Source organism: Biomphalaria glabrata, chromosome 12 (genome assembly GCF_947242115.1).
Source record: "Biomphalaria glabrata chromosome 12, xgBioGlab47.1, whole genome shotgun sequence".
Taxonomy (NCBI): Eukaryota; Metazoa; Mollusca; class Gastropoda; family Planorbidae; genus Biomphalaria; species Biomphalaria glabrata.
Window position 1 is genome coordinate 3018705 of NC_074722.1, and position 27806 is coordinate 3046510.

At 32.7% G+C, this 27806-nt stretch overlaps 1 protein-coding gene across 3 annotated transcripts in view; it reads right to left on the reverse strand.

The window, feature by feature from the left end:
- Nucleotides 1-277: 277 nt before the first annotated feature.
- The window catches only part of LOC106068244 (uncharacterized), a 76757-nt gene continuing 49228 nt past the window's right edge, over nucleotides 278-27806 (reverse strand). For 2 of the 3 annotated variants that reach the window (XM_056005119.1, XM_056005121.1), the window contains exons 4-23: nucleotides 27095-27199; nucleotides 17404-17589; nucleotides 16502-16609; nucleotides 15717-15762; nucleotides 15211-15263; nucleotides 14898-15014; nucleotides 14274-14398; nucleotides 13890-13969; nucleotides 13053-13159; nucleotides 11996-12064; nucleotides 11708-11837; nucleotides 11349-11422; nucleotides 11075-11117; nucleotides 10686-10754; nucleotides 9570-9772; nucleotides 8776-9004; nucleotides 8009-8086; nucleotides 7133-7267; nucleotides 5889-5994; nucleotides 278-5077 (exon numbers count right to left, since the gene is read on the reverse strand). In XM_056005119.1, the coding sequence (XP_055861094.1) occupies nucleotides 4861-5077; nucleotides 5889-5994; nucleotides 7133-7267; nucleotides 8009-8086; nucleotides 8776-9004; nucleotides 9570-9772; nucleotides 10686-10754; nucleotides 11075-11117; nucleotides 11349-11422; nucleotides 11708-11837; nucleotides 11996-12064; nucleotides 13053-13159; nucleotides 13890-13969; nucleotides 14274-14398; nucleotides 14898-15014; nucleotides 15211-15263; nucleotides 15717-15762; nucleotides 16502-16609; nucleotides 17404-17589; nucleotides 27095-27199 (2280 nt within the window). In that variant the 3' untranslated portion in view covers nucleotides 278-4860. The other variant, XM_056005122.1, reaches the window with a different exon arrangement.

Here is a 27806-nt window from a genome sequence, read left to right on the forward strand (position 1 = left end):
ATAGCGTCCTTGACATTGTTTAGTTGATAGCATCCTTGACATTGTTTAGTTGATAGCGTCCTTGACATTGTTTAGTTGATAGCGTCCTTGACATGGTTTAGTTGATAGCGTCCTTGACATTGTTTAGTTGATAGCGTCCTTGACATTGTTTAGTTGATAGCGTCCTTGACATTGTTTAGTTGATAGTGTCCTTGACATTGTTTAGTTTATCCTGAAAATTCCAAATATAAAAGCAATTTGTAACAAAGTAAAATAAATAACAAATGTCAAGTCAGTATAGTAGTATCTGGAATGCTTTAATTACAAAATCTGAAGCCTTGAACTTAAAAAAAAAAAAGCAGTTATTGATTCCATATCATGTATACATGTTGAACTTGACAGGTAGATAAGACATTCTTGAAAGTACATGTCATGAAGAAATAATACAACAAAGTCATTCACACCTATGTAAAATGAGAGTATGATTAGTTTGTAATTATATATGGGAGTGATAACTAGTTTACATAAGGACTAAACTACAATGGCACAAAACTAGAGGGGAATCTTTACATGGGAGAACTGAACAAAAAAAAAAACACTTTAATTTTATTAACAGCATTATGAAAGGTTGACACTAACATGTCCAATATGTCTATTACAATTCAGGTCTCTGCTGCAGCATCATGTTCATGAGCAATTTCACTATGATTGATATGGTGAACAACTTCATTATGATTGAATAGTGAGCAACGTCACTGTGATTGATATGAAGTGTTTTATTTATTTTTCATGGCTCAGATGTCCATTCAGATTCAAAGATAATTGTTACATCATAGTCCTAACCTCTCGCAGGACACCAGGGGGTGTCAGCGGGCAGGATTTGAACCGGGTACCACTGAGACGGCAGTCCAAAGCACCTAACACACAACAAGCAGCCATCCATCAAATAGTCATTTAGTTAATCTGCACATTTGTTTATAGTTTATTGTGTACTGGAAATGAGAACCTTGACATTTATACATGCTGACAGAAACATTTGAAATAGCATGAACAAAAAATAATTAGAACAGACAAAATGTAATGTTCAATTTTGTCTAACCCATGAACACATAAAAAAAAAAGATATATTTCTCTCTATAACAGGACAGGTTTTCAAAAATCCAATGCTAAATCCTGGTACATAACATATTTTATTTTTATTAGCACCTCATATTGCATTTAAGCATCAACCCTTGAACCTAAAAATTAAACCATTTTTGTCTGAGACATCAACTCTGTGATAGAATGGCTATAAATGGACAGGAATGGGCTAACCTTTAAGCTTGAAAGCAAGCAAATTTACCTTATGTGGTAATTTTGAAAGGATCTTAAAAACCCTAAACTCAGGTCTACTTCATTCTTACTCAAGCTCTCAATACAAATCATGACAAACATTGCTAGGAATTTAATGAACCATTAATGTTCTAGTAGGCTATTTTACATGACCATATACTACATATACACTCATTGGTTAGGACACGAGGAACAAGAATAAATATATTCAAGTAAAGCTATAGAGAAAACAAAATTAAAAGTGAAAAATGTCACCAAGGAATTTTTTAAAGTAAAAAAAAAAAAAGTCCTTGCTTTGTCAGCCAAATATAAAAGATACACAGATATTTATGAAAGCCCTAAACAAACTAGTTAAATAAGTTACAAGATACAAGGCTCAGTTATATAATACCAATGCCAGAGTGAATTGAAAATTAATTTTTAAAGAATCTTACAGCCACTAAATTCTAAATAATATAATGATCCAGTTAATGATTTCGTCCATTTATACATATTTTGTACATGACAGAGTATCGCTGCAGTTAGTACTATATCATATAAGATAATAATTATGTATGAAAAGAGTATTTAAAACCAAAAAAAAACAAAAAACAACTTTTTGTCAAGTAGATTTGAAAGAAGAATGTTAAGAGCAATAAGAAAAAATGTCATACAATGCTCAGATGACCACAAAAATGAAACTCTTTGGTTCCAGAGATGGAAATATTTGGTGTTTATGCTACTTAATTGGCCAGATATTTTTGGTACTTATCTTCAAGTAAGAAAAAAAAAAGGAATGTCAGAGTAAATTGTTCAAAACAGAAAATGTAAACAAGGAAGCTTCAACATTAAGATTGCATTGTTCTTTGTCAATCTAAATGATGATGCACTTGTGAAATGTACAAGAAACATGTACAACAGTACAGTGCTCAAGTCGCAAAAGTAGTAAAAGCCATCCAGCAGCTATGTTTATAGAATTTATTGTCAGTGAATGTGTAATTTTATGGTTATAGATATTTTGAATAATTTTAAGAAACTGTTTATTTCTCTTTTATTTCAGTTTGTTAAGTTGATCAAAGCAGAGAACAGTAGGCCTTTTCAATCTTATCTATTAATAATTGACATGAACTCAATTTAAACAACATAAACATTGATAAAGTTCAACTTATTACAACATAATCGAATACAACATTTTCACTGTTTTTCTAAATAGATATGTAATAAATTCAATTACATAACATGCCAATAATAAACAAAACTATCAATAAATAATAAAAAGGATGAATATCAACATTCAATTTTCATTGTGGCACAGTTCTATGCCACAGTTATGCCCATAGAGTAATGGTTGATTATATTAAATTTAAGACTTTCTTAACATGACACAAAACTTAAAGTTACTAAGTATAATTTTACTAAATATACTTTTTTCTGCTTAACAACTGATACTTTACCGTGAAAAAAAAAAGCAAAGATATGATAGTAAAAAAAAAGATAATAAATTGCTACAATACTTACACAAGATCTCATATTAATCTTGATACAAATTTAATGTGAAGATGTATTTTTTTTCCTGTCATACTTTTTATGGTTCCCATTTATATTATGAACATTATTATATATATATATATATATTTATACACAGACACACAAGTTAAATTTTATACAAAACAGGTCAAAACATTTATTGCACAGATCCATTTACGAAGATTGCCCATAAACAAAAAAAATCAAAGGCAATCAACATGCAGCCACCATTTTTGTTTTTTCAGGATCATGTGACTTTGTGTTCACATTTGATAATCATCAGAAGGGAATCTACTTGACAAGCAAAACATTTAATAATTTAATATCCATAAAGTGATATGACACAATTATGTCTACACAATATATACAGAGAGATTTAATAAGTGAAAATCATTTGAACACATTAGTGCTGATACCCTATTCTTTTATTGTTTTGGCATATTTCAATGCATAGAACAATCAGTAAAGTTGGCAACAACTGAACTTAATGTGACCCATCAGAATGAAGTAAATAATTCAATTATGTTTTCAATAAAGTGGGTCTCCAAAAAACAAGCATTTTGAATGGCTATTGGATTTGTTAAGGCAAAAGTTGTGTAAAAGACAAAAGTCACAAGTAGTTATGACTTTTTAACTCAGCTTGTATTTGTGAATTTGTATTGTGAACATTGATTGTTTTTAAGCCTAAGAGTATCAAGTGATTTGTGATTTGTATTTGTGAATTTGTATTGTGAACATTGATTGTTTTTAAGCCTAAGAGTATCAAGTGATTTGTATTTGTGAATTTGTATTGTGAACATTGATTGTTTTTAAGCCTAAGAGTATCAAGTGATTTGTGATTTGTATTTGTGAATTTGTATTGTGAACATTGATTGTTTTTAAGCCTAAGAGTATCAAGTGATTTGTATTTGTGAATTTGTATTGTGAACATTGATTGTTTTTAAGCCTAAGAGTATCAAGTGATTTGTATTTGTGAATTTGTATTGTGAACATTGATTGTTTTTAAGCCTAAGAGTATCAAGTGATTTGTGATTTGTATTTGTGAATTTGTATTGTGAACATTGATTGTTTTTAAGCCTAAGAGTATCAAGTGATTTGTGATTTGTATTTGTGAATTTGTATTGTGAACATTGATTGTTTTTAAGCCTAAGAGTATCAAGTGATTTAATGTTTTATTGAAGTTTAACTTTACATTTTTTACATTTATAATATAAGTTACAAAAAAACAAGACAGTTGCATAAACAACTTTAGTCCTTGTAATAACCTAACAATCATGCTGTTTCAATAAGGCACTTGACTATCAACATAAGAAGAAAGTATAGAATTTTATTGCTTTTTTTTTTCTCCTTGATTGTAGGTTTTAATTACACAATCGTTTAGGTTGAAATACAGAACTGCAAGTACACATGAACTTAAAGGGTTGTTTTTGTTTGTTGGTTATACATGCTTTGGATGTTCCCTCAGAATTGAAGATTATCACATCCTACAGCAAAACTCCCACAGGAGAGCAAAGAACAGGAGTGGGCCGGTTCAAACTTAGGACAGTTGAGAAATAACAGTCCAGATGGCATACCACATGATCACACAGCCAATCTTTTATTTTATCATAAATCTCATTACACAAATTTGTGGATAAAATCAAATATTTAGGCTTGATTTCAATTATGATAGTGGTGCTGAGTTTAACCAAAGCTTTTGATTTGTATTTGTTGTTTTGGCATTACTGAACGAAACTTATTCAAAAAGTTATTTTGTATATGTCAGGCAAAAAATAGAGAATCTGACAAGTCTGCTGTGTTTGCATATTTCACTTGGCTTGTTTATTGAACACATTGTTTACATTTTGACTGCAGTGTTTCAAATAGAAGCCAGCGATTTATTATTCCTTTCTAAGTTATAAAAAAATATGTACAGATGTGAAGTGTAACAGTTCAACACATTTTAATGTCTGCTGTCCAGTTAATATTCAAAATACACAAACTATATTTTGATACATTCATTTTGGTATGAATGAGTAAATTATAACATATATCAGCTTCCCTTCACTGGGCAGACTTCCTAAGACTCCTTCCACTAATAGCAATACCCAAGAGGTAGTTAATTACACTTGATTGATGCATCACTTCCTCCGCACCTTTAAACATTAGCTCCATGGGATCAGTGGTGTCCTGCTTAACAGCTGGGGCCAATAGAGTTGGGCCAAAAACAGTTGCCAGATTGTGCACTGACATCTTATTTGAACTTACATTCCTGGCAACTCTGAAATAGGAAATAGTTCAAACCAAACTCTTTAGAAACATACTTTCACATTCTTTTATAAAAACAAAGAATAAGAGAAATCAATAAAAATATTTTTGAACTTGTGTACGTTTAAAAATTAACAAATATATATATATAAGATCTTGAGATGAGGATCCTAGCAATGGAACAAAGATACATAAAGATCCTAGTTTTCACATACAAAGACAGCATCACGAATGAAGAGATAAGAAACAGGATTAGTACAGTGATTGGACCCCACGATGGCCTGCTTACCATTGTCGAAGAATGCAAACTTATAATCTATGGCCACATTACAAGATCCTTGGAGCTTGCAAAGACCTTCCTTCAGGGAACAGTACCAGGAAAAAGAGGAGACAGACAAAGGATTGGGAAGACAACATAAAAGAATGTCGTTGAATGAAATTCAATCCAAGGCAAAAGACACAAGTGGGGAAAGAGGGACAATTAGATCTTGTATGGTGCCTCAATGGTCAATAGGTGGAGACTGTCTAAGGTGATATATAATCATTATTAATTTCAAAAGGAGAATAACTGCTTTAATTTTAGTTTTCCATATATGCATAAAAATATTGTTCCAAGATAGAAAAAAAACTTTTTGTCTAGACCCAGCATCAACATAATGTTATCCACAAAATAAAAGTATTGCTTGATAAGTAAGATCTGAGGTAGCTCTTATGTTATTCATTACAGGCATTCCTTCTGAACAGAAGATAATTACATCTACAATACATTCTGTAGCTTATTTAAGATAATTTAATCTTTTCACTCTTTTTATATAGATACTGACTTGAGTAAATGTTCCAGAAGAGAGACTATTGTGTAGTAGTTGATGTCTGGTAGACCATGGAGCAGATTTAACATACACTGCCCTCTAGCTTCTTCATCCTTCAATTCTATGGGGGATAATAAAAAAAGAAATTTTAAAATAATTGAATTCAATATGATTAACTCTACTCGAGTACCATGAAAAAAAGTCATGTGTTTGGTACCAATGAGTCATTTTGACTCCATAGTGAAAAATAGACTATATGCGAGACCAATCATTAAAGAAGGCCTGAAAACTGACAATGTCATAGGCTTGTTGACACGTCTCAGGTCTGTACTTATTTCATAAACATTGATTTACATTTTAATTTTACTGAACATAACATTTTTTAAAAAACAAACTGTTCAAAATCTATGTTTGCAAACCCTAATTCAACTAGATGATCTAAAGCTATGTTTCAAAATATTCCATCTTTGAGCTCCATGATCAAAGGCCATGTTTCAAAACCAGGGGCGGACTGGCTATATGGGCATTCGGGCAAATGCCCGGTGGGCCGGTACCCAATTGGGCTGGTAGGGCACCTAAAGTATCACAAGGATGTCATTATGACACTCACTAAATCGAGGTTTTATAATAAAGTCACTTTTGAGCTTGGTGTTCAGAAAACCTTTTACAGTGTAATACTAATTGAAGTGAGACTGTGGTTTTTAATTTCGGGATCCACCTTGCTTTAATGGGTACCTGACATGGGTTGAGGGATACGTGAAGGCAGTTGATCTATCCTATATTATCTTATTCTATGGCCTCCTTCAGTCGCGAATTGACTATGGATCATATCTCATGGAAATGAGATGAATGCCTGGGTATTAGCTGTGGTCGGAACAATGTTGCCCACACATCACTTCCCCCCTCTCCACACAGCTGATGTATCCAAAGGAACAGCAGTGCCTATACAGTTTGGGGTCAGCGGCGTCGCAGCTTCTGCCAGAGTGTAGCACTGGGTGCTGCAAACTGCCTTAGGGTCGCCAGCTCCTGATTTTTCCTCAGGGTTGACTCCCGAAGCCTTTCCCATTATGATATACAATATATGGGCCGGATTGTTAAGAAATGCCAGGGCTGATTTTGACATCCAGTCCGCCCCTGTTCAAAACCCTCATCAGAATCCCGTTAGAAAAACCTGAACGAGTGCACCTCAAATCGTGATAATAAAGCCTATCATCGCCCACATAAAGAATCAAAATTAACAACTAAGAAAAATGACTTACTGAGTGTATCTATAAAGTTCTGGTAATTGGCTTCTGTGAAGAGAGGTTCAGGGAGCTCTCTCAAGTACAGTTTGAGAGTCCCTGTCACAGTGTGAATGTCAGCATCCTCCAATGCAGCAATACCAGCACGCACATCTAAGGGGAGAAGTCATTGAATAACATTGAATAACATAATAGTAGCCATACCAGCACGCACATCTAAGGGGAGAAGTCATTGAATAACATGATAGTAGCAATACCAGCAGCACATCTAAGGGAAGAAGTCATTGAATGACATTGAATAACATAATAGTAGCAATACCAGCACGCACATCTAAGGGGAGAAGTCATTGAATAACATAATAGTAGCAATACCAGCACGCACATCTAAGGGGAGAAGTCATTGAATAACATAATAGTTGAATTGTTTAGTGCCATACTATTAACAATATCACTTTGAGCTAACACACTACAAAACATATTGTTCCATCATTACCAAATTAATCTAAACAATAATGACACATGCACTTTATAAATAGCCAAAGATTATCATAAATATAATCCTATTTCTGACTCTGTGAATACAGAAATCAAACAAAGTAACTAAATAGCTAATATTATATAAAATACACCCTATTAATATTTAATTGCTAAATAAAATATAACCTATTAATGTTTATATTATGAGCTTCTTCTCTAAAGACATAAATATTTATTTCTAATATTTATTGCTCTGCATTTTATTTTTAAATTATGGTTATCCCCCTTGGATAGATTTATCATTATCATTTTGGCCAACTTTTCAAAAGTCACTTACAGAAAGTATGAATAATAAACTTCTGAACCATAAAAGATTCTTGCAGCAGGCCTAACATGCCAGATACAAAGGTGACTTACTTCTATCAAATAGTTTCTTTATTCTCTGTAAATCAGACGTCACACCTGACACTCTGTATATACCGACCTCATCGAGTCCTGTGAATAAAACAATGTTAAAATTGATTTCAAATGAGAAATATTGAACTTATTCTAACTATTGGGTAGCAAAGAAAGCTGTATTAGAAGTGCTAAGCTCAAAACTCTTAAAAAGAACTCACTATACAGATATATTGTAGCACTACTAAGATTAATTTTCTAAAATAAAGTTCCACTTTCAGACCTTGTGGTCTATAGTGCAGATGATGTAAATGTCATCTGTTTCTGTAGTCCATGATTAACAAGGATGTCATGTGGCCAGAACAATGACCAATTGCCTTTACTTTTCCGCTACTAATGTCAGGTACCCATTAGAGTTGGGTGATCTCTGAGGCCCCCTAAAAATCCAGAAATAAAATACCCCAGTCTTCATGAGGATTTGAACCTGAGGCATTACAGTTCGAAAGCCATTCAGCCAAGTGTTTTCTTATTGTCTAAAGATTGAAACTTAATTTTTCTGGTCTAATGAGTTTAGCTGATTGATGAGTTTAACATACCGGTACTAGCTGGTCTGTTGAGTTTAACATACTAGCTGGTCTAATGAGTTTAACATACTAGCTGGTCTAATGAGTTTAACATACTGAGGTTGTCAATTGTAGTCAAACTGAATTTCCATTTGATTGGACCAATAAAAATTCTTATTTTATCTTATCTTATACTAGTATTGAACAAATGTTAGATTCACCAACCTCTTTTCTCAACTTCCTGCAAGCATGCAGTCACCAAGGACGGTACAGTTTTTCCTTCACGCCTGGCACAAGTACTTATTTTCACGCCAAATACAGCTGAAGATGTGCGGGAGGGTGTACGGGACATGGTTTTGTCTGCCGCTGTGTGCCTCACTGAGATGACTAGAGATATTTCATTCATGACTACTGTCTTTTCTTGAAAACTTGATTTCAACCAATGTCTGCTCAACTAGGAAAAGATATTCGATAAAAGCAATAACTAAAAAAAAAATTTTTAAAGAGATTTTGGCAAATATGTAGGAGATACTCTTAATAAAATAAATAGATTTTTTTTTATTTAACTTCAAACTAAGACAGGTAATGATTACTACTAATAAACTTAACTCTTTCTCTCTGTAATTATTTTTCCACAATTTGACGGAATTCTTCATTTTGCTCATTACTATTTCACTCCCCTGTTATGATTAAGCATCAATAGCTTTGTCGTTTGTTATCAGCAAATGTTTTATTTGGTACAGAATTAAAGGGGAATGCATGCTCTTTTTATAAAACACAAAATAAAGTTTATAAAAATAAACATTAATTTAAATTAATGGGGTAAAAAAACGATGGTATTGTCAATTAGGAAAGAAAGAGTTAAATCTAGCTTGTAGTTTGAATCAGCAATTATTTTGAATGTAACGAAAACTGAAATCGATTTTAAATCTCAAAACTGTCAACCAATTTCTATACATCAATCCTGCTACATAAGAAATGTATGTGTATATATATATCTGTAACAATCTGTGGTTTACCTCCAGTGCACCTCTGCCAAGAAGTTTGTCACCATGGTCTCCCTCTTCTTTTTTGAAGCACAAAAATCTTATAGTTTGAGAACCCTCTAGTTCTAATTCAAAGTCTTCATTCCAGGCCGGGTCTCTAGTGGCATGGCGAATGTGTGTTTTAGCTTTCATAAAGAAGTGACCAAAACTGTCCATTTCCAAACAACAATAAGTATCTAAAAATATACAAAACAATTTATAAACGATCCTTTGTCAATAGACTGATTTAAGAAATAATGTTTCAATAGACTGATTTAATAAATAATGTGTCAATAGACTGATTTATAAATAATTTGTCAAAATACTGATATACATCACTTTGTTTGAATAGTTTAATGGATTTTTTAAAAATTGACATTACATATCCTCTGTTAGTCTGATATACTAAATAGATGATTTGTCAAAAGACCAATATAAAAGTTGCACAAATATTTTTAGTAGAATAATGTGGCAGTTTTATGTAAGTATTTTTAAAAAATCTTTTAAGAAAATGATTTCAATCTTTGAAAAAATGCCATGCCTATAGAATTAAGGAAAGTAACAGAATAACAATCATTGCTAGGAAAGCATTTCATTGGACCTCTTAGTTGCTTTAGAATTTTACAGACAGTTCCTGCCAAAATAAAGATGATTACATATTGAATGTATTGTTCAGCATATTTTGGATGTTCCTTCAAATGAACATTATTTCAATGATGATGGATGGGGCGGGCAGGGTTGGAATCCAAGACCTTGAGATGCATACCACTCAACCAGGTAGCCATCTATTACTTCCTAGCCCTAACAGGATATGGATGTGTGAAGGATTTGAACTCAGGACCATTGTGGCAACCAGGCAGTGATCCTTCATGTTAAAATGGTTAAGTTTAAAGAATTTTTTTTTTGTAATCTGTGAATAACAGTCTACCTAGTTACTTTGTATTGCTGTACACTATCTATAAATATGTTTTATTTTTTTTTTATAATAGAGATAATTTATATTGCATTTTAACTTTTGCAAAATAATTTACTGCAAAAAAATTAAGACCTACTTTTCATAATTCAAACATGTAAGTTTTCAAAACTACCAAAACTTTAAATGGAACATACCACAGTCCTCAGTAAGACCATTCAGTTTGTGAATTGTGACATTTAATGTGCCAGTTAAGATGTCTTCATCTGGTCAAACAAAAATAAAAGTCAAATATAACTATTTGAACAAGATCATTTTATAAACTAAAATTTTATTCTAGAAAGTTTTTTATTATATATATATATATATATATTGGTGGTGCGCTGTGGGCTATTTTACAATTTTATAACACTACACATGTATAAAAAGTTAATTTAGTTACATATAATTACAAATTTCAGTAATAAGGGAAGTCTCAATGCAGTCTATATATGTAACAACAAAAGAAAATTCTATTTTCAACAATTTTTGGACCAAGCTACTGATAGATAAAAAGTAGAACTAAAACAAACAATGTTTTTCATACCTGGCTGCAATAAAACATTGCCAATCTTGTTCACCTGAGGAGTCTGAAAAGAACAAGGTTCTGGCATTTAAATATTCATTTATTATAATTTGGTTTTGTGTCTATCTATGCAAATCTATCAGTGTAATCTGGTCCAACCCATCTCTGAAGATTAACAAGGGAAGGGGATGGTAACTAAATAGAAAAACATTTTTAATTAAACCTTTTTTCAAAATTCTTAATTTGGAAAAGTTTCAAACAATGGCAATATCTATTTAGTCTATAAATGACTTACTTCTTTCACACTGTTGATAAGTTCTTGTATAAAAATAGAATTCAAACTTATTACTTGCTGCTCTGTTCTAGTCACTAGAAATATAAAATTAAAATCAAGTCAGCCATTTTGTTATTTTAAATTCATTCAAATGCATCTTAAACATTTGTTTGAGAGGTATAGACATAATGCTCTGTTCTAGTCACTAGAAGTATAAAATTAAAATCAAGTGAGCTATTTTAAACTTACGGTCGAGAGGTAAATACATATAATGCTTTGTTGCTAGCTTTTTAAATAACCAATAATAACAAAACAATAGAAACATTTATGGATACAAGGGAAAATGTGCAACGATTGAGTAGATTCTTCTAATGACTCACTTAAAGAGGCCAGTGTTTCTTTCCACTCCTCCCTCTCATAATCAGTTGTCATAAGTAATGTGTACGTCTTGCCACCCTCTAGGGAAACCTTAAAAGGCAACTTAGGGCAGGCCAAGATCAGCTGTGCTTCCTGTCAGACGCAACCAATAAGAAATGAAAAATTAACCAAAAAAAAAAAGATAAAACAGACACAAGATAAAACAGACACAATTTAAATTTTAAAATAAAGTTAATGTGCAAGGTTAAAAAGTAGAAAACAGAACTGAATGTAGTGTAACATAAACTTACAAGCTGGTTGATTTTTTTTCGTAGTTTTTCTACTTGACGAGGAACAGCTCCACCAGATGACCTGTTTTTCTGTCAAATCATAAAGCAGCCCACATTTAACAACTAATTTGAGAATTATATAATGTTTATTAGCCTACATGTTCATTATAACTTAATTTCTTATGGATATTAACTGTCTTGTTTTCTTCAATAGCTAATAAATCAATTATCAAGCAAAATATTTAACAAAAATACTTTTTTAACAAAACAAATAATATATCAGGAAAAGAGCTGCACATGTATATAGCAAAACCTCTCAATACTGTAAGATTTATTTCCAATTTTCTATATAAAACAAAATTAATTAATTAATTACCACTAATTAACTCTCTCTCTCCTAACTGACGATACCAACGTTGATTCCACCAGAATGTGGTAAATAATTACGGAGAGAAAGAGTTAATCAATTAACTGGTCCTTTTTTTTAATCGATTCATGTTTTGTTTTGTTAGGTACAACAAACAATTTTGCAACTTTTCAACTTGATCGAAGAATGGGAAGTTGGAGAAATAACGTCTACAATTTTTTTACCAAACAGACTGATGGAATGAGTTGATATAAGCTTTGTGAAGATTAGGTTATCTCAATATCAAGACTTAGCAACCTTCATTCAACAAAGTCAAAGTCAGACCAGAAATAAGAAGTCTAAGTCACAACAGATGTAACATTGTTTCAAGTCAATGTCAGAGCAAATTAATTTCAAGCAAATCTCAGGCCAGTCATAAGACCATTTCATGTCTGACTGGTCATGCGGTTTGCGTGCTGGACTGTCGTTCGGATTTATTGATGGTCGAGGGTTCAAATCCTTGCCCGCTCCCATCTCCCATCGTCCTGCAGGAGGTTTGGACTAGGAAGTAAACTATCTTCAACTCTGAAGGAACATCCGAAACATGTAGAACATTTTACAAAACATTTTTACAAAACATGTCAAAGTAAAAAAAGATGTACTGTACAATTATTTCAAGTCAAAGTCAGATCAGACCAGTCAGACTATTTTATTTTTCTAGAGTTATCTCACCTCTTTTCCATCGTGTTTTTTCATTTCTAATTTTAATTCTTTTTTAAGAATTCGTAATTTGGTTTTCAATTCTTCAATAGTCTCCTTCATTTCACTTTTCAAATCATCTAAATCAAATTAATAAATAAAGACAATGTTTCATTTGAATGTTGAGTACATTAATTGGTGGTGGTGTCAAGTTTGAATTGAGACTTGGCCATAATAAATGTTAAGAATATAGGAAGTGTACAATTGATAACAACTAATACATTTCAAAGGGAGTATCATAAAATCAATGATCATTATAAATGATAAAATGGAAGGAACTATTACTGTTATTCTTATTATTTTTGTATAGTTCATGTTCATATAGCATTGACGTGGCAGAGAGTATCTAGAAGAAGATAGCATCAGAATTCAAACAGATCCAATCAGGAAATTTTATCAATCACTTTCAAAAGCTGCATTAACTAATGCTCATCCTTACAACAATATATCAGATAGTACTGGACTTAATTGGGGGGCATGGCAGATGAGTCATTAAGTGTTTTGCTTCTAAACCTGGATGTTCCAATTTCAAATCTCTGAACTTCGACATTTTTAATTCAGGGATTTTTAGTCCATCCAACTCTAATAAGTTGGGGAAAGTAAAGTGGTTGGTCAATGTGCTAAACACATGACACCCTCGTTAACCATTGGCCATAGAAACAGATGAATTTTACATCATCTGCCCTAAAAGTCTACTTTTTACTGGACTGATCATGTTATATCTCTCAAGCCACTATTTTCACTGTTTTTTTTTTTTTTTTTTTTTAAAGCTTAGTATAATTGTATTTCATTGGCGCAAGATTTCTTTACCTCTATAGCCAAACTTTGTGTCGTAAGTCATTTGATTCAAGGGAGTGAACCATTTTATGTCAAATGTAACTTTATTATTCCTGAAAAAAAAAAATTGACATTAGAAAAAAAAAATTTAAAACAAGGTTACTCTCCTATCACATTAACTAAAGCAGTCTTCTAATTGAAACTTTGAAAAAAATCATCTATAATTTTTTTAAAATTCCTTACACCATTAATAAGAGTAGATATAAATTGTTAAAATTCAAATTATAAACTCCTTTTGACAATGGCATTATAGCTCTTCAACATCTAGAGGGTTAAGTGTCGATATTGCATATTCCTACAAGTATGGACTACGAATCAATGATAAAAAAATAGCATAGATTAATGTGTTCAACAAACCTGTGTGGAACTCGTTTGGTACAAATCAAGATGTCATTAAACAAAAACATGAATCTCAGCTTCCTAACTCCATTCACCAACTCCACTAAAAAGCTGCTCTTTACAAGACGGCGATTTTCTTTAGTCTGTGAAAATGGAAGAGAAGGTTATGCTATAAGAGTTTAGAATAATATCAACTGTGTGGTCTATTAATAAGACTTCAAGTTACTTATACCAAACAACAAATAAAAACATCTTTGTAGTATAGCAATTAGACTTTATTTTACTTATGCTAACCAGGAAAGTCTAAAAAAAATAATTTATTGTGAAATTTATTCTTAAGAAAATAAATTTATCTCCCAAAAAATTAGACATATATTTTAGCCTCACAATAAAATGTGTTGCAAAAATTTTGACGTCTTTATAATTTTTTTAAAAACATTATTCTTGGTTTCTCAAAATTTCTTTATACTTATTTATCATTATTCTATAGCAATTTAATTTTTCTAGATTTTTATTTTCAATATGTTATTACAATATAATTACTAAAACTAAACTTTGTTTTGAAAGGACATATTCAAATCTAAATTTAACAAGATTTTTAAGCCAATTTTAATCTAGACGGCACACTAGATTTCAACATACAGTTGCATGTTTTGGTATCGCAGTTGCAAATCGTTCCAGAATGTGCTGAGAAAGCTTTAAAGTTTTTTCTAAGGCCTCCTTGTCTGGATGATCCTCAGGTGTGTATTTTATGAGATCCTAAAATTAGATGTAAAACATAAAATTACCTAAACTTATTGTGATAGGTAGGTACAATTTTATATAAAAATTGAAAAAATTGAAATTTTAAAATTATCTGGCAACTTGTAAAGTTAACAATAAATCTGTGTTTAAGTTAATGTCTGCCAGTTTGTTTTTTTAATGATGAAAGGTACAATTACAAACCAATACTTACATGCAAGACTAAAATATTTCTCTGAACTCGCTGTACTGGTTTGAATAAAGCATCTATTTAGAGAAAAAAAAAATCTTTGAAAATAGTGATTGGAAAAAGTTTGGTGTCATAAAGTGGGACATGCTACAAAAATAGTTTAATAAATCAATACAGAGGAATATAACATGAATATTTCAATAACATGGATATTTCAATAACATGAATATTTCAATAACATGAATATTTCTATAACATGAATATTTCAATAACATGAATATTTCTATAACATGAATATTTCAATAACATGAATATTTCTATAACATGAATATTTCTATAATACTCTTACACCAAAATATTTGAAAGTGAAAAAAAAAAACAACAACTTTATATTCCATTGCCTGACATGACCTCAAAGATCTCAGGGTTATACCAAATTTATATTAACAAAACAATAATAGCCCCACCAGGTAGTTTATAAACAACTGATAAGGATATTTAAAATAGAAAAATAATAATAACATATTTACCTTCCAGTGTTGTAGTTTGCTTTAGAGTTTGGCTGATTTTTATTTCCTTAAATACAAAGAACAAAATGAAAATATTTTCAATTAGCTTGATATACAATGAGACTGTTGGTGACTATTTTCAATATTTTTTCTAAGATTTCTTAGAAAGAAAAAAAAAGTAAAATACTTCATTGTATTGATAGTTATTACATTTCACTAATCTAATCACTAATCTAATCACTAATCTAATCACTAATGTAATCACTAATCTAGACTAAGTAGGGTAGGTCACCTTGAAAGAATGCAGGAGAAAAAGTGGAGTGAAAATTTTATACCAAAAGGCAGGTAACCCAAAGGCAGGTCCCAAATGCGATGGATTGATGATCTGGAGGCAGATCTACAACAGCTTGGGGTTATGGCATTAAGGCCAGGAGAGATCTGAATGGAGGAATGTGTTGAAGCAGGCCAGAGCCCTCCATGGGCTGTAGTGCCACTGGGATGGATGGGATGAATCAAAGCCCAAAACTATTGTCATAACATTTTAGAGAAATACAAGTAGAAATAAAAGATTTAGGATTTAGAAGTTCATATTTCTTAATTTACTTAATGTTAAAAGTTTTCAAAAAATTGTACTCTTCATTTCCCATTCCCTGAATAGATTTCTTGTTTTTCATCTTTGGTTAAACTATTTTCTTTTTACAGCTGATCTCAAACTATTTTATGCATGCATGTTAAACCAGTCACAGAAAGCAGCTAATTCCTATACTGAAGTTGCTGCCAAATTAGTGGGCTTTTTCTGAGCTCACCTTGGCCAAAAATAGAAACTGTTCACTTTCACTACAACATCTGTGGACTGTGCTTACTGCCAAATGGTAATTTTTAAGGTAGCTGTCACAGTGGATAAATTTAGTAATCTGTGGAATAAGTGCAGGTTTTTCATGTCAATCACTTGGTTTTTTTTGGCATAATTTTAATAGGCAATAATAAACAATCAAAGACACTAGCATGTCTTAGGTACCATTAAATTTTTTAAATTCTAGATCTAATCATAATCTAATGCCATTTTGGTGTCTACTGAAGAAGAGCTGACATTTGTCAGTGAAATTTAGAGCCTATGGCCATTGTGCTGGCCTTACGCTTCTGTGGTATTTTACATCTCAGATCTTTTCCCTTTGCAACTTTTTGTGTGACTTAAGAGGCTAATCCTTAATACACAGTGGCAATCAATATGTAATCATCTGGAACCATTGCATTTTCAGCTTTCTTTCTACTACTGTTGTGTATGGCATCTGCAATCCAGGACCCACTCCTTTATGCAGGAAAAAAAGGTAAATATCTTTCACCTCTGATGCTGGACTTACAACATCCTCATTGAACATTGGAAAGAAAAATCTGTAAATGTTGCTTGAATAACCAAATAGACCTATCTCTTCTATACAACTTATGACCTAATTCGAATCAACACTAGATATCACATGACAGTATTTTTCGTTCCTTATCAATGGTTATCATGTGAGCATTCATTTTGGTGAATGAGATCCATTGATCTAATAATCTAAAATGAAACTTATTTTCTTTGCAAAAAGTGCACAAAATTTATAGGATACCTTCTAAATTACATAGATCTAGACCTAGAATCTAATTAATCAACAGATCCTATTTCCCCTCTCCTTCTGTCTGATTGTGTGTGTGTTTTTAGCACTCTTACCATAATTTTAAAAATATCCCCGATGGCCTCCGAATGTGTCCACTTTTGAACTTTGGGCGTCAAGGACTGGACAAATTCATTGTGGATATCATAGATGTCCTCTATGTTGGAGAAAATTGTTGCAATGTCTTCTTTACTAATCACTGGCATTGACCCCTGTGAACTGGCTTCGAGGCTATGTTTGTACTAGAGAGAAAAACAAAACTGATTATTAAAACCTTTAAGTATAGTCTATGATTAAAGCCCAAGAAAAAAGCTTGAAAAACATAAAAGCTTGAAAAACCTAACCTGCTGGATGTTTGTAATATTATAGGCCCTATCAATGGAACGCATAAATAATAAAATATTAATACAAACAGAAGTATAAAAGCAAATACATAATTAAGTGAATGACTTGTACTTGTGGGGGAAAAAATGCAATAGTAAATGAAGATAAGTAATGTAAAGTTCCCCTTTCAGACATTGTGATCTAAAGGGCAGAAGATGTTAATGTCATCTGTTTCTTTGGCCAATGGTTAATGAGCAGGGTGTCATGTGGCCAGCACAACAACCAACCGCCTTTACTTTCCCCAACTTAAGTCATACCCATTAGAGTTGGGTGGACTCAGGCACCGTAAAAAATCCCAAAATTCAAAATTCCAGTCTTCACAGAGATTTGAGCTCAGGACCCCAGTTTCAGAAGCCAAGCGCTTAACAACCTAGCCACAGCAACCCCAATAATAAATGAGCCCACACAATTATGAAATACCAGTGAATTATATTGATTGAAGCCCTTATTTTTCTTATTGAAGGCCATAATTTATCATATTGATTGATGGAATTGATTAATCATATCTTCTTATCTTATATAATACAGACGTTACTTCAAAAAAGAAGATGATTACGTCCTACGCGTCATGCATTTAGTCATGCATATTAACCAATGACTTAAATTCTGCCAAGTCACTGGTTTTCCTGGCTAGCTCAGGCAACCCATTCCATGCTCTAATAGCACTAGGGAAGAAGGAGTATTTGTACAAATTTGTCCTAGCATATGGGACGAGGAATGTGCCTTTATCTTTGTGTCTTTCAGAGTATTTTATTAAATTTTGTTTTTGTATTTGAAGATTATGGTTCAGTGTTTTATGTATCATTGCTACTTTACTTTTGAGCCTTCTGTCCTGAAGGCTTTCTAAATTTAGTGATTTTACTAAAGGTGTTACTCTAGTCAAATGTGAATATTCGTTTGTTATGAATCGCACTGCTCTTTTTTGTGTCTGTTCTAGTTTCTTAATGTTTTCTTGAGTTGAGGGGTCCCAAACAGAGGATGCATATTCTATTATTGGCCTAACCAAGGTTAAATAACATTTTAGTTTTATGTTCTTATTTGATTTATAGAAATTTCTTTTAATAAATCCTAATGCTTTGTTTGATTTTTTTGTAGTTTCATCAATATGTGGATTCCATGACAGTTTTTTTATTTATTATAACACCTAGGTATTTTGCGTTTTTACTCTGTGTTACTGGTTTGCCATGAATAAGATAAGTGGAATTAATTTGTTTTAGTTTTTTTGTTACTCTTAACAACTGACATTTTTCTGGGTGGAAAGACATGCTCCAATTTGATTCCCATTTCTGTAATTCATCTAATTCTCTTTGTAAAATATCTGTGTCTTGTGTTGTTTTTATTGTTCTATATATTATGCAATCGTCTGCAAATAATCTGACTTTTGTTCCTGAAGTAATGCAATTTGGTAAATCATTTATGTAAATTAAAAATAGTAGTGGACCCAAGACTGTTCCTTGAGGTACACCTGAGTTTACTGTTATCGGTGTTGATTTAGAGCCATTTATTATTACAATTTGTTCTCTCCCTATCAGAAAGTCTTTAATCCACTGATGCAGTGGACCATTAATGCCGAAATATTTTAATTTTTTAAGCAAACTATGGTGGTGAACTTTGTCAAAAGCCTTAGAAAAATCTAGTAAGATAGCATCTATTTGTTCACTATTATCTAAACCTTTTGAAAAATCATCAATTAGTCCTATTAGTTGTGTTTCACATGATCTATATTTCCTAAAGCCATGTTGGTATGGTGTGAGGACATTATGTTTGTCTAAGTGGTTTATGATGTTGCTACATATTATGTGTTCTAGGATTTTACATGTGATGCTGGTAAGTGATACTGGTCTGTAGTTTCCTGGGTCAGATTTTTCTCCTTTTTTAAATAGGGGGGTGACATTAGCTTCTTTCCAGTCCTTTGGTACTCTGCCCTGGTTAAGTGAAGCCTGAAAGAGTATTTTGAACACTGGGGCTAGCTCATTACTTAGTTCTTTGAGTAATCTAGCTGGAATACCATCAGGTCCAGAAGCTTTATTTGGTTTGGTGTTGGCTAATAGTTTTTGAATTCCATTTTCTTGTACTACTATATCTTCTATGTTGTCTACTTGGTTCAAATTCAGTAATATGTCTTTGTCTCCTGGGGCTGAGAATGCTGATGCAAAGTATTTGTTTAGAATGTTTGCTTTAGTTTCATTATCATTATGTATTATGTTATGTTCATCTTTTAATGGCGCTACGCCTGTTGTTTCCATTTTCTTAGACTTAATGTATGACCATAGGTTTTTGTTGTTGTCTTTAGATATTACATTGTTTATGTATTCACTCTGCAGCTGTCTGCTTACTTTTTGGGTTAAGTGTTTAATTTTTATATACTTTTTGTAAACTCTTTCTGCATTAGTTTCTTTAAATTTTCTATATAGGTTTTCCTTCTGTTTACAAAGCTTCTTTAGTCTATTATTAAACCAGCATTTATTTATTTTGTTTGATGTGTATTTAGTTGGTATTTGATTTTCTATAATGCTTTTAAGATGGTTTTTAATGAAATTCCAGAGGTCATCGACTGGTTGGTTAATGTCTTTTTCTAATAAGAATGTTTGTTGAAAGTTTAATGCAGCTTGGTGTAGTTGTGTTAGGTTACATTTATTCCAGAGTAAGATTTTTCTTTTGGGTTTTATATTGGCTACTGCTTTTATCTGACTGTGTATTTTTATGATCTCATGGTCTGATAGACCAGGGATAATATCATAATCAACTACTAATCCAGGTCTGTTGGTTAAGAAGAGATCTAATGTGTTGTTTAATCTAGTTGGCTTTTTAATGATTTGATCTAAACTTAGGTTGTGTAAAGTTTCTATGAAAAGCTCATTTATGTCCTTAAGGTTTTGGTGTTTATCTATGGTTAGTGTTTTCCAATTTATATCAGGTAGGTTGAAATCACCCATAATCCAAAAAACTGTCTAATGATTAATGGAATTGATTTATAATATTGATTGAAGGCTTTAATTTATCATATTAATTGAACGTCTTAATTTATCATAATAATTGAAGGTCTTAATTTATCTAACTGATTGAAAGCCTTAATTTATCATACTCAAGGCCTTAATTTGTCATATTGATTAAAGCCTTTATTGTATCATTCTAATGAAGTCCAAGTATTATCCTGATCCTAATTAGGACACAGCTATATTATGATAAAGTCCAAGTTGTATCATAATAATGAAGGCTTTGTTGTATCATGCTCATAAAGGTCCAGTTATTTCATGATAATAAAGGGCTTGTATCATGACAATGAAGGCCCATTAGTATCAACATTCAAACCCAACAATCTAAGCCAAGCACACATAAACCAACACACACACACATGCCAACCATTTGTTTTTATATATTAATTAACTTTTTTTCAAAGATTTTATTGCTTGGTCTTATTTTTTAAATTTATTTTAACAGAATACTGGTTAATGTAAAAGAGTGTGAAGTTTCAACCCCATATCTTTAAGACTTTTTATATTACAGTTAATTTAAGTTCAACTGTCAGTTGTTTCGGTCACAGATTTTTTTTTTATTTACAAAGGCTAAAGAAGGCTAATTTTTGGCCACTAAAAATTTAATAACTTCCCTCACAATTAACTCAGCAATATAAAATTGGTATCATTGGAAAGCATTTCTCAAGCTCTATCTAACTACATAGGTTTCATTGCATTGTGATCATTTTGAAATTTTTATCGAAGTACCTATCTAAGCACACATAAACCAACACACACACACATGCCAACCATTTGTTGTCGTTCGTACTTGGTTCTCATGACCTCGACCTACGCACCAAAAAAACTAACCTATCAAAACGTGTACAGGACACGAGCAGACGATTGCAATGGGCCAATGTGTTGGTACTATAAATAACTTCCATGAAACCAAAAACATGTCATTAGTTACTTGTGACAGTTGAGCAGACAGTATAGGACGCTTTCGATGATTCACTCACATCAAATAATAGAGAGGTGGGAATTTAAGGGAAAATCAAAAGAACGAAATAATTATTATCAATCACAAATCAACGAAACTTTTGGAAACTAGAATTACATCACAAAATCGACCACAAGAAAAACTCTCTAGTTTCCACTTTCCCTATCAATGAATGAGCCAATCAATCTCTCGCTTCGTCCGTCCGACTTCCTATCTATCTTTCTTATCTTATCTTCTTACAAAAACACAGACGTTACTTTAAAAAAAAAAGATGATGATTATGTCCTACCGATTCCTACGTACGCATGTCCCTATAGGTTAATCTAGTCATGCATGTTAATCAATGCCAAGGCGTTGGTTTTCCTGGCTGATTCGGGCAACCCATTCCATGCTCTAATAACACTAGAGAAGAAGGAGCATTTGTACGAATTTGTTCTAGCGTATGGAATAAGAAATGCGCATTTTATCTTTCTGTCTTTCTGAGCATTTTATTAGGTTTTGCTTTGTATTTGTAAATTATGGTTCAGTGTTTTATGTATATATATCTATAATTGCTACTTCACTTTTAAATCTTTTATCTAAATTTAATGATTTTACTAATGGTGTTACTCTAATCAAATGTGAATATTCGTTTGCTGTGTACCTCACTGCTCTGTTTTGTGACTGTTTTATAATAGTTTCTTTAATGTTTTCTATCTAAATCATTCAATCTGTTCGGTTGTTGATATTATTTTTACAATAATTAAACTTTATGGAGAAAAAAAAAACAAGAGAAAAATGGTATGAATTTTTTTTAAATCCTATTTTGCCCTTTTAACAATTTATAGAAATAATTTTGATTTAAACATTTATTAAAAATCTGTAAAGAATATTATACAGAACTCCAAATCTTTGATAACAATAATAATAATATTTAAAAAAAGAAAAGAACTGCAAATCTGATGGGATACTTATGGAAAAAAAAAAAGAATTTCCCAAAGTCATTGAAGCAAGTCAAGTGTGTCAAGCGTGTGTCGGTTCACATGTACATATATAGATGTATGTTAAGTCAGGTGTAGTCGAATAGCTCTTCAAGATTTGGCTTTTAAAAACATACACACATCGGGTCAAGGACATTGCTAGACTGCAGTCTTTGTGTGTGTGTGTGTGTGTTCTATCAGACCACAAACAGGCTGCAGGACTCTAGCTTATACTCCCTATTACGTCACCGAGCTAAAGTAGGCAAGAAACAAACTAGAAATCTGCGACAAAAACGAACACCGCCATATTAATAGTTTCAAAAACAAGGTCTACAACTGCAGTACTACAACTGCAGGCTGATGATATTGCTTGCACAATGCACATATTGTTCAACGTTAAAAACATAGCCGGAGGAGGTGAGCCATAAATGGGTGTGAGAACTAGGTTACAAAGACAGTTGTGTAGAAACACAAACTCAAAATCGGCCCCCCGCTGTGGTCCACTCAGCCAGATAAAAAGGCAGGTTTCACTATTTGCAATATAAATATCAGATTAAAGCCACTGTGAACAACAAATTATCAACAACCATAATTGTATACAAAAGAATTGATTTGATTTTTGGCACATCGACACAATTTAGGCCATGTCGTGCCCACAAAAAGAAGAGACGGGAGCGTGTCTAAAGTATTGCCGATACTTTTGTTCTGTTTTGTCAGACTAACGCCATGATACCACAGGGTACGGAGATTTATTAATGTTACCATTATTACATTGTTAAAATTCATAGGTATTCAATGAATTGATTAGTTATGAAGATATAGCTCAATCTGAACCTGGCGGCCTGGCCTAACTGATTTTATTGAATGGTGCCTAATTGATGGTTTTAATGAAGAGACCATCCTCTCATCCAAGGCCTTAAGAAAGAAACCTTTCTCTTTGGTTAAATGTGGATAGATATTTTGCGTGTTGTACTTTGGACTTCACTTGTATAATGTGAAACAATTTAAATAGGCCTACTTATTAATTGTTGTGCATAGATCTAATGAATGGATTCTTTCTCTTTTAACTCTTTCTCTCCTAACTGACGATACCAGCGTTGATTCCACCAGAATGTGGCAAATAATTACGGAGAGAAAGAGTTAAATTGTAAGTAGCGTGTATGAAAGAAAATAAATTTAGGAAAAAAAAAACAACAATCAAAATATAAATAATCCTTTTTTTTTTAAAATCAAAGCTTATCAACGGGAAAGAGTTCCGCACTTACAACTACATCTCTCAATAATGTAGAAGCCATTTCCCTTATTCTTTAACAAACATAATTACCAACAATTAATTGACTAATTGTTAAATTTGTAATTGAATGGTGTTTTGTTAGATACAATAAATAAGTGTTTAAAGTTTCAACTTGATCCGAGAATGGGTGTGGGAGAAATAACGTGTACACTCATCTAAGGGGACGAAACCTACATGTTTAGCCGTAACTGTGAATAATGAAGGATTCGTTTCCCTTGTTGGTATCAAACAAAATAATAAATTACCAGTAATTAATTTAATTAATTGACTGTGATAGTAAGTGTATGTGTTTTGAGTGGCCGGTACTGCAGTGTGTGTGCCTGTGTATGAAATGACCAGTTGACCTTCGGTGTACATGGTTGAGTGAACAGCATGGAAAGTAAGTGAGGACTTTATGTAAAAGGGGGTCAGGTTGATAACAAGACGCTGGAGTGAAGAGACGAACAATAGACTAATAAAATCAATGTGTTATTTGAGACTCTTGTTGCTTTAGTTCGGTTAATTTGTTTTTTGATTCATGCCTTATCCCACTTCCCATTCTCGGATCAAGTTGAAACTTCCTACAAATATTTATAAATATGACCAATTAATTTATTTTTGCAGAAAAAATATGGAAATAAATATTACAGTAACGAGAGATGTGTCTGTAAATGTGCAGTTCTTTCCTTTATAAAAGTTATATATATATATATATATATATTGCTTGTTTTGCAATGATCTTAAAGTATTAATTCAAAGGAGTTTGCAGATATAAATAGACTTTCATCGAAGCGAATGTCTTGGTGTAGAATGTAGAAGTTAGTAGCACGCCTGAAGATTGAAATCGGGTAATCAACTGAATATTGAACAAGGTTACAAAGACAGTTTGTGTGAAAATACAAACTCAAAATCGGCCCCCCGAAGTGATCCACCCAGGCAGGTATAAAGGCAGGTTTCAATATTTTCAGAAATAACATCAGAATGAAATTCTATCAAAGACAAATGACAGAGAAGAATGAAGAAAGAAGGTTGACAGATCTTGTGTGGTGCTCCAGCGGACCAAAGGATAGGTGAAAATGAATGTGAAGTTAGATGTGAACCTGGCCTAACTAATGTCTTATAATGAATATCTAATTGATCTAATTGTTTTGTAAAGGGCCAATCTCTGATTCACTGATTTTCACTAACTTTTCTAGTTTACGAGATCTAAACGGGACAGACGGTCATACATTCCACACAAAACTAATAGCGTCTAATAGCGACTGCCCCAGACTTGCTGATCTCCGTCTCGACAGGTCTGGAAAACCAAAAATTCTCGACCTGTATGGCGACATTTATGCACTACGCAAGACAGCAGGGTTTCTGTCCAGGGCTTTTGCAAGAGAGGATTTGAGCCTCTCAAGCCCTCACTCAAATGGAGTTTGATGATGAATAGCGTCTTTTCCCCTTTCGGGGGACACTAAAAAATGAGATGGAAAATGTTGCGATTGAATTCACCAACCAAAACCTGTCTACTTGCATTGTTCTCTCTACCACAAAAATAACTTATTTGGTCAAGCTATAACGAGAAATTATGTCGTTCGTATTGGTAATGAATTACTACATTACATTTAAAGCTGTGGAATCCAATAACACTATATTTTCCGGCATAATACTAAAGTAAACAAGACTACAGCGTGACAAGCAGACGTAAAAGTGACGTCAAGGAAATTTTAAAAACATAACTTGATGAAGAAACAAAATACAGGCCAAAAATAGACGAGGATTTGGCACAGGGAAGTATTAATGTGACGTCACATGGCCGGACACCACACAATGAGAGAAATGAAAGAGAGATAGAAAGATGTGAAGAGGCAACTTTTCATATTACCAAATCAGTTCAAGTTTTGTCTGTTATTGATATTTTTTTATGGTAAATGCCTATAGAATTATAGATCATGGCCTATGTATTGCGTATCTCGTATTGTATGTGTATACTTATATAGGCCTATGTATTTAAATATAAATTTGAAGTTTGACTTAAGTTTGACATAGACTTAATAAAGTACAAGTCACGTGATTAAGATGCACGAGAGGAAGTGCGTAGGACTTAATTATCCTCTTTTTAAAGTACTTTAAAGTACAAGTCACTGATGTAGGTGGTGTGGGGGGGGGGCGGAGTTCAAAAGTCAAGGCGATTTCTTGGAGTTGGTGAAATGACTATCCAAATACGATGCTGTGAATGGGTGAGTGGCATGCGAAAGGACAGTGGCGTAGCTAGGGTGGGGGAGAAGGGAGAATTTGAAAACCCCCCTCCCCAGGCTCCCACTTGATGAGGGCCCCCAAACAAGTGTTTTTACACCCAAAAATATATGTATTACGCAAAAAACGCATGGGCCCCCAAAGAGGTCGACCCCCCTGGCCCCAAACGATAGAAAATTCCTAGCTACGCCCCTGCGAAAGGACATTATAAAATATGAACATTTTGAGAAACACTGAAGAGTCCCGTGGGAAATGTTTTGTCTTGAACGTATGTTCAGTATTTTATTGCGTGATTTTGTTTTTTTAAGGTCATCAAATGGAGCTGAGGCACTAGGCATCAAACAGACTAGTCACACCTCTGGTCAAATTAGAATGACTTAGGACTAATTAATCATGTCTATGATATTAGTAGATATTAATAGAGTTAAGTCTGACGAGGATAAGAATTTATAGTTAAAAAAAAACAAAAATCCCAAAACAACTGAAAGTGAACATTTCTACAATGAGGGAGAGAGATGACACCCCACATTTACAGCAAAGTGACCATGTTTGGGAAGGAGAGAGAAAGAGAAAGAAAAAGAATTAGAGAAAGAAAGAAAGAAAGAGAAAATATATAGAGTGAAAGTGGGGGAGAAATTGAAAGAGAGAAGGAGAGAGAGAAAGAGAAAATGACAGAAAGAAAGGGAGAGAGAAAGAGAAAAAAGAAAGTTAAAAGAAATGGAGAGAGAGAAAGAGAAAGAAATATAGAGAAGGTGAGAGAAATAGAAAAAGAGAAGTAGAGAGAAAGAAAGGGAGAGAGAAAGAGTAAAAAGAGGGTGAAAAGAAATGGAGAGAGAAATAGAAAAGACATATAGAGAAAGTAACAGAAAGAAAGAGAGAGAGAGAGAGGAAAGAGACAGATACAGAGCACGAGTCACAGAAAAAAAGACTTACATGTATGAGGATATTCAACATCTCCAGGTACTCTTTCTCACTATCCAATACTCCCTTGACCAGGAGTTGCCTCATTTTCAGTATCCCTTCCGTGGCAGAGTCCAGCTGCAATAACAAATAATGGACAGAGAATGATTGCCAAAGAAATGACCAGATCACCAAACGTAAAAACACAGAACTAACTTGCGCGCAAGGTTCAAACTAAGACCTTGCAAGTGCCAGATAACCTCACAGACCTCAGCCAGGTAAAAAATACAAGTTTCTAATTTTTGTGACACCTTCTCAAGGTCAATAGCCATTACACCTTGTAGTAAAATAGAGAATTTTCTCAAAAATAATTGGTTTGGATGTTTTGAAAGTAGAATTTTTTTTATTTATTTTTATTTTTCGCTAAAAACATTTTAAGTAGTTGAGCACTAGATGTCAGGGGCGTTCACTGGTGTTCCTACATGATTTGAAAGTTAGGGGAGTGAAGCAAGGAAGAGAGTGGCCTACTTTTAGTCTCCCCTTTGCCCCTTTATTAAGAGCCACGACACTGACCTACAAAACATTTTCAAAAACAAGATCTAGCTAGCCAGGCCTCGCTGGCGAGTAAAATTTAAGTATGCAAAGAATAGTCTACTGTAAATCAAAACTAACCATGAAAATCATATAAACATTATTTTTTTTATATATATATTTCATATTGTTTCGATTAATGTTTGACAGCGTT